This window comes from Octopus bimaculoides, chromosome 9, assembly GCF_001194135.2.
Source record: "Octopus bimaculoides isolate UCB-OBI-ISO-001 chromosome 9, ASM119413v2, whole genome shotgun sequence".
In the NCBI taxonomy this organism is placed as follows: Eukaryota; Metazoa; Mollusca; class Cephalopoda; order Octopoda; family Octopodidae; genus Octopus; species Octopus bimaculoides.
Genome location: NC_068989.1, coordinates 40,655,950 through 40,664,988, shown reverse-complemented (window position 1 = coordinate 40,664,988; position 9,039 = coordinate 40,655,950). Strand labels below are relative to the sequence as shown.

General features: G+C 36.0%; 1 protein-coding gene across 1 annotated transcript in view; it reads right to left on the bottom strand.

Moving 5' to 3' along the window:
* Positions 1-9,039, bottom strand: part of LOC106872657 (QRFP-like peptide receptor) — a 199,243-nt gene that overhangs the window by 125,923 nt on the left and 64,281 nt on the right. Inside the window, exon 2 of the mRNA XM_052970648.1 lies at positions 2,771-3,266. Coding sequence (XP_052826608.1) covers positions 2,771-3,189 — 419 coding nt within the window. The 5' untranslated portion in view covers positions 3,190-3,266. The remainder of the gene's footprint in view (positions 1-2,770; positions 3,267-9,039) is intronic.

Below are 9,039 nucleotides of genomic sequence, written 5' to 3'. Positions count from 1 at the left end.
GTATGATTGGTACTTTAAAAATGGCAATATTATATCTACTTGAAAAAGTAGAGTTAAAAAAATATATTTGCTATGTGCGTACACTGTACGACCACTCTGAAATTGACTTCAGGTAACGAAAAATGACAACGGGAAGAGTTTGACTTCAGTTCACGAATGCTGCTTTGAATCTTTAGCAGTTCGCAGTGAAAAAATGTTGCGTTAGAAATATCGTAATGGATGAGTAAATAAGCATATTTAAAGTGAAACAACGCATCGGTAGGTAAACAAAGGTATCGACTAATAGAAGTGAAGAAAGGGTACATCACCTTTCAAGTAACTCAGAATAGGTAAAGGTAAGCTTTCCAAAGTTTGATGTAGTTTAAATATGGAGATTAAGATTGATTGCTATTGGATATTCATCGCATACACAGTTCCTAGTCAATTTAATCACCGTCGCAGGTGGACACTCGAAATAAATAGACAAAATCCTATCACTTTGATGATACTCTCTAACGAGGTAATAATAAACAATTACAACATACAAATAAAAAATTTAAAAAATGTGAAAACTGACTAAAAAATATTCTTTAATGCCAATATACGACCATATAGATTCAAAATGTATAGAAAACCCTACTTAGAAAACCTATTTACATACAACGAATTAGAAAAAAAAAACGTGTAAACCACCTCTTTGCCCGGTTTGTCCATTTACGTGGGAGCTCTGGACAATATGTTATAGTCCATGACCATCCTTGGAACATAAGTAATGTGTGTGTGTAAATGTTGGTGAAAATCGGTTGAGAATTGTGGAAATGTATGTGTTAGTCAAAACACAAACACATACTGATTTATATATATATATATATATATATATATATTTATTCACACACACGACGGGATTCTTTCAGGTTCCGTCTACCAAATCCACTCATAAGGGTTTAGTCTGCTCGAGGCTATAGTAGAAGACACTTGCCCATGTTGCCACGCAAGGGTACTGAACTCAGAAACTTGTGGTTTGGGAGCATGATTTTTGCCAAAGGCTTTCTCACTCTTGTTCCCTAAATTCACGGGTTTCTGAAGTCGAGAAATATTTGAGTGTGGCATTTGCCTACCGACAAAACACACCCTAGCTCATTTCCACTGACAACGTGGCGGTATGAAACTAAAATACTGTCAAGCATTAAATTTCTACCGTATACACCCACCAATACTCCGTCAGAATTCATTCATTGCTTTTGTATGAGCTGCTTCATTGACGGTATTATCGTTATTATTATTAAAGTGGTGAGCTGGCAGTATCATTAGGACGTTGAATAAAATGCTTAGCAGCATTTCGTCCGTCTTTACATTCTGAGTTCATATTCTGCCGAGGTTGACTTTAGCTTTCATCCTTTGGGCAGTGATGAAATAAGTATCAGTCATGCACTGGGGTCGATGTAGTCGACTAGCTCTATCCCTTCAAAATTCCAGGTTTTATACCTGTTGTAGAAAGGATAATTATTATTATTATTATTATCATCATTGTTATTATTGAAAGCGGTGAGCTGGCAGAATCCTTAGCACGCTGGACGAAATGTTTAGCGGTGTTTTGCTCGTCGCTACGTTCTGAGTTCCAATTCTGCCGAGTTCGACTTTGCCTTTCATCCATTCAGAGTTGATAAATTAAATACCAGTGAAACACTGGGGTCGTTGTAATCGATTGTCTCCCTCCCCACAAAATCCAGTCCTTGTGCTTATAATAGAAACTATTATTATGATATAGAATACTCAAAACATGAAAATATAGCACAAAGGTATAGATATCTTATGGCGCTATCTAGTTTAGTAACATAATGTGTGACATATTATGCAGTAATTAATACTACCAGATGCAGCATAGAAGTATAATAATATTATACTAACTTCATGTCTTTTTTGATTTGCTGTATATATCCGCTGGTATCCACAGTGAAGTCAAAAGTGGTAGACACGATCAGTGTTTGGATTATTTTTCGTTTACCTTCATCTGTATTGAAATGCATCTCATGACATTAATATGTACTAACAAGATTATTGCTGCTACTATTATTTTCGTAATTGTGCTTCATTTTTTTAAAGTTTCACTAGATTGATTAGGGAAAAGTTGCCTTTTAGAATGGTGTTGGTCGTGTGGATGAAAGATACTGTGAGGTTTAGTGATTGTGTTAAGCGATCGTGTCACTCACATGTCCAGGTCTCTTTTTATTCTATGATAATTTCGTTGCGCAAGTGATCTATGTTTGGGATCATTACGAATGCGGTCTGTAAAGTTGGAAAGAATGCTATTTGTGTTTGTTCGTTCTGGTGGTTTATTATGGAAAAAAATAGCGTACCAGTCGGAATAGTAACACCATTCGTCAAAATTTATTTTATGTAAACTAGTATTAATGGCCTTTCGCACTAAATGTAATGTCCTTCAGTGTTAATTCTGGTACTGGTTATTTAGTTGATCACACAAATGAATCGTCAAACGACGGAGATCCGTTATAAAAAATGTAATCGAGTCGTGTAATTTAACAATAGGTAAATGGCATCTGCACAGTCCCACTTAATGCTAAAGTTAGCAGTCAAAATTTACCCAAATAACATTTTAATATCGTAAAATAGAAAACACTAAATAAAGTAACCCTAACTCTAGTATAGTTTGAACGTCTTCGATTATTATTCACACTGAGTTCTGGCCTGAAAATAAATATTAAATACAAGCCCGAGAAAAATATAAAAATATATAGTACTGATCCATTGAATGAGTTAATGTGTCACTTACCTCTCGACACTAATTGATGTCAAGTTCAAAATGGAGGCAACTGCTGACAGCATATCCACAAAGGATGCTAATTTGCAAACTGGTGCTCCACCCTCTGCGTGCGGTTTGAAATAACGTACCAATTCATAAGGTGTGCACACCAGTATAAACATCAAATCAGCAACGGCAAGACTAACCATGAATAAAGATGTTACACTACGTGGCTTGCGATCGCCACACACGGCAAAAATCACCAACGAGTTTCCCAGTAATCCGAGTAAAAATGTTAAACTGTAAACTGTGACTGTTAAACAGAAGTAAGATTCTTGCACTCCAGGAAGTCTCAACTTTTCGAGGTCCTCGTAGAAATAAAGATCATAACTGTAATCATACATTCCACCTTGGTAAATGTCCGAATATTCACCGGCTGTCAAATTCATTTTCAGTTTTGATAATGAAATTTCTGTTTTCTGCTTTGCTCTTTTTATTATGAAGTTTTATAGAATTTCAGTGGGATCTGAAAATATAACAACGTTAAAAGTTATTCTTCTATAGTGAATATTTGCTGTTGCTGTGGTTCTCAGGCTCTACTACAATCCTATCTTTTGTTTTAATTCCAGAGGGGGGTGCTGAAACGTTCCTGGCTTTAAGGGTGTCGTGAAAGAGCTGGTTGAAGGCCCAACCATCCAAGTTCTTTTACAGAGCTTATAAAACTGAAGTACTGCTGCAATAATTGTGTAAATCTGAGAGGGGAATATGTTGAATAAAATCATAATTAACTGATCCTTTTTACTCAAAGCCAACAACTTTTCAGCACCCCTCATTAAAATGAAATCCTATTAATGATGATCTATTTAAAACAGGGAAATAGGGGAAAAATATATAATTAGGAAGCATATGTAAAAAAAAAAAACCCACTTATAATTCTAACTGATTATCAATACATATACATTGTTTTCAGAACCATATTATATAAATATTGCTGTGACTGAAATATTGATGTTCAAGAAAGATTGAAATAAGAACAAAGTAACACATTTGCAATATAATAATCCGTTAATAAAAGTAAATACATATAACATTCTACATATGCATATATTTTAAATATTCGATGCTTTATAAATCCTTCTCAACCAGAATGTTGTTTTGAAGTAGACAGCAATCCACCATAATCCATTTAAATAGACATCTCAAAAACAAATAGACGGCATCATTTTTGAAAGAGCCATTTTGGGAAACGAAATAATGGTATTATGCAGAATACATTAGCAAGTTTGAAGCACCAAATAGTGTTCGCATTAGATAAAACGATATGATAAGGGTGTCTGCTCACATTTGATACGTTTGTGCAATTATATTATAAGGACAATGCACGTCCTAGAACCCGCTGCTCAACCATTCATACCATATAGTTTGATCTACAGCTGGTAGATAAATCCGGTGCCGATGTTTACTAGAAATATTGGCGTGACGCCTGTGTGGATGTTAGTAGTGGCCACCCCTGTATCTGTCAACTTATTTCTGCATTGACCACAAGGGGCTAAACGTACAGGAGACAAACAAGGACAGACAAAGGAATTAAGTCGATTATAAAACTGAAGTACTGCTGCAATAGTTGTGTAAATCTGAGAGGGGAATATGTTGAATAAAATCATAATTATTTGATTCTTTTTACTCAAAGCCAACAACTTTTCAGCACCCCTCATAAAATCTGGTGCGTAACTGGTACTTAATTTATCGACCCCGGAAGGATGAAAAGCAAAGTCGACCCCGAAAGGATGAAAAGCAAAGTCGACCTCGGCGGAATTTGAACTCAGAACGTAACAGCAGACGAATACCGATTTCTTTATTACCCATAAAGGGCTATACAAAGAATTTTTAAGACATCACAAAACATAAAGACCGTACAAAACGCAAACATAAAATCGGGGTAATTAAAATAAAATGATAATATGCAAGAATGAAAAAAAATGAGGCGCAATGAACACTCGATCGGGTGGTTACATTTATCCAGTTTTTCACTTTTTTACGTTCAACGTCATGTAAACATTTTAACGGTTTTGTACCTCAAAAAATTCAAACACTCGCGTTACCTTTCTTCCATTAATCATGGTTACGTCCGTCTTTAACAACTGCAAATAATCAGTTCTAGGGGGTGGTGTCTCCACCAACCATACCCGTTTCGTTATTAAATTTTCCCCAAGTTCTTTTATGTACTCCCAGAAGTTTCTCTCTTGTATCATAATGCATTTCTCAGCACATTTCTCGGGAATTTTCACTGTTATTGCTTCCTGCAACTTCTCGACTTATCTCTCCATCTGCTCGCAATTCTCGTACTTTATCAAAACCCCCTTCTATTTCACATCTTTATCCGTTCTCTCCTCCTCTTCTTGTACATTATTAGTTTCTGGCTTTTTTATCTCTTTTTTGTTTTCTGTTGACCGTTTCTTTGACTTATTTTTCCTTCGCTTTTTAGGGTTAGTAGCTCCATTTTCGTTCTTCTCCTTTGTTTTCTCTGTTTCACACTTCTGTCTCTCTTTTATTTCCGCAGTGTGGTCTACAATTATTTCCTCCTCTGTTTGTGCTTTCTCTTGCTGTGGCAACTCATATAGGGGGCATTTGGTCTTTATATGACCTCTCTCCCCGCATATATAACAATTTGATTTTCTTCCCTCGACTACTACATTTAACGTTTTCTCGTCCTCCACTTCTATCTGGTAGGGAATTCTTTCTATGTCCTCGAATGTGGCAAAAAGCCACATTTCGAGTCCAAATCCCCACCATTTGCACACTTTTGATTTCGCCACTGGTCCCAATTCCGGCTCCTCCTTGGTTGAAGCTAGCACTGTTGCAACCAACTACTCCGGCTTAATTTCTGGTGGCACTCTCGGAATACGTATTCTCACACTTCTTCTTCCTCTATAACTTGGTAGTAATCCTATTTTTGTATTTCTTAAAATATTGGTCGCATGTTTGGTTGTCTCTTCTATGGTGGCAAACCCAACCTCTACCGTACCGAACTTTCTTCCTCTGTTGATGTACGTGGCTTCATTGACAATTTCACCCAGGCACTCCTCGATTTCCTCTTCCGTCACCATTTCAATTTTACAGGTTTCGACAGCCTGTGTACGATGCACAACTGTCCTCAGAATTTTTTCTACTTTAGTCTCTTTTGGGGGACACAATTTGTATGAGTCTCTCTCAACTTCTATCAAATTCCTGCTTCTGGTCACCTCCTCCATATCCAACTTGATTAACTTGGTTTCTAGCGGCACTGGCTTCCTCACCGCAGTAGCTTTGGCGTAGCTCTCCATACTGGAGACACTACTATTCGCCATAGCTGGGAAAAAATGCAGCAGCTCACGTGAAACGTAACCGTAACAATTCCCCAAAAATCACAAGAGACAGTTTTCCCAAATAACACAACCGTATTCACAATAATTCACAGAGCCGTTATACCGCGAAGCAGTTCGTCCGGCGTGCTAACGTTTCTACCAGCTCGCCGCCTTGCGTGGTTCCAAGCCTTTGCTTGCCGTAGCTACGTCAGCTACTATATGTACAAAATATGTTTTTGTCCTGCTGCTACTATTTTCACATTTAGGCGAAATTAGCAGTTTGCAGTAGCAGGAAGTATGCTTGCATATCGTCTTTTAAGAGCAGACAAAGTGCAACTTCTTCTTTGTCCTCCTCCTGGAAAAAAGTCCTGATTTAGATCCATGCAATTTTGGCAGCACTTTTGATGTACAAAATGATAGTTTGTGCCATCTTCTCCATGCCAGTAGTTACCTAGCAGGTAAAATCTGCGTATATATCTCCTTTTATACCCGATATTTCTTTTGCCTACATTGGACATCTTCGGTGTTACTCCAAAGTTTCTTCTTTCCTTTTGGAGGTTTCACTGGGACACCCACATTTAGGTAAGCTGGGAGTTGTATATGCAAAAATTTGTGTGTGTGTGTGAGTGTGTATATCTACACAAACGTAAGCTTATACGAAGAGAGATATAGACAAAGAATCTCACCCGGAAGATCTATATGTATGTACTTCCGTACATATGCAAGCACGTAAATATGTCTACAGATATATACTTTTAAATGTATACTCTGTGTGTGGAAACAAATATATGCGGGCGCGCAGACACAGAGAGGGAGAGAGAGGGAGTTGAGAGAAGAAGAATCAGAGTGTGAGTGAGAGGAAAATAATTGTGCGAGGTGAACCTAAACCGATAGGTATCTCCGACGGGAAAATAAAAATAAAGGGAAATAAATAAATAAATAAATAAATAAAGATATCAGCATAACTTTTCAGGTTATGGTTCCAATTTGATCTATGTTCACCAATGATTTACGATTTGTGCTTGTAGATTTGGTTTCTTGAAATCTTCTGTAGACGTAAAGAAAACGATTTAAGATCTCCGTTTTCAATTCGTGAAATTATTGTGCTTCGTCTGAAAATGCCTGAAAAACATGTAGTCTATTTGTTTACAACAAAAGATATCAGGTTTATTCCTTGTTATATTTATCTCATACGCAATAATGTCGAACAAGTAAATAACTAAAACTAAGCTTACTTTAAGAATACGCTATCTACTAACTTCCAATAATTAATTAAACAACAATTGCACACATAAGATTGTCAACGTTAATAATATAAAAAAAGCAAACGCTACCATGTAACTGGAAGCTAAAACTATATTTTGAAAAGTTTGTAAACACGAGAGTTTGTCGGAAAACTTAAATACATTATTTAAAACTCAAATTTTCGGAGAAAATTCTTTTGTGCAATATATTAATTTTATCCTACATAGTAGTTCATTCAGAGACAATTCAATCTTTGGTTATTTCGATGTATTTCCCCGTTTTTTTAGAGACATTCAGGAGGAAGTAATGCACGTGCTGGTAGAGAGACACTATATACGTATATGCACAAACATACATACACGCATACATAGGTATATACGCATGCATACATGCGCATATACACTTGCATACGTGCGTACATACACAAGCATGCATGCATACATACACATACATGTATGCATACATACGTATACATGCATGTATGCATACATACGTATATGTATGCATACATGTATGCATACATACGTATATGTACATACATGCATGCATACGTATATGCACATGCATGCATACGTATATGCACATGCATACATACGTATATGCACATGCATACATACGTATATACACATACATGCATACGTATACACACATATATGCATACATACGTATATACACATACACGAATACATACATACATACATCCATGTGTATATACACATACATCCATCCATGTGTATATGCATATCTATACACCCATGCGTATATGCACATTTATACATCCATCTGTATATATACATGAATATATCCATCCATATGTAAATACGAATACATGCATGCATCCATCCATCAATATGTATATACACATACGTACATGTACATATGTAGAGACAAACAATAATGCAAATGAACAAAACTCCTTGGGTTTGATATACAATATGTATACATGTATACACGTAAATAAAGGACGACATCATTGTTTCGAAGGCTTCTAACAGAAACTTGACGCGTTCAGGCTCAGATAACAGAATCGCGCGCGCGTGTGCGTACACATATTTAGATATAATTATTTCTATGTATACACCGTTTGAATGAACGTGCGAGTGTAAAAGGGTGCAGGCATATAAATTGTTTCCCGAGTAATACCATTGATGATTAATGATTGAGCGAGTGATACCATTAATGATTAATGATTGAGTGACTGTGAAGGGGAACATGCAAACTGAAATTAAGTTTTATGGGCAACTAATTTATATCCCGCTGCCGTAATAAAGTGATCACGTTTCCTCTACAGAAAAAAAAATAATAATTACAGAGAAGAAACACATCAAATCTTTCTAGTTTATATTTTTACATCTTAGAGTATCAATCTATTTTCATAAAAGGCAAGATATATTGATGCGAAAAGAGAGTGAAGTCGAGGTTTTAGTAAATATTTCAATCTTGACTTTTGTTTCCATTCACTTATCTTGGCCTATTTAGTTTATAATTTATATATTTGCTTCACACACACACACACACAACTACCATTATACATAGGTATGCATACTTGTGTACGAATATAGGTACATATATGTGTTTGTATAGGCATTTGTGTGTAGATATGTACACATACACACACATATACATGTATAGACACACACGTATATACCTATGCTTATATGCATCTATATTTATGTGTGGATATGTATATATATATATATATATATATAT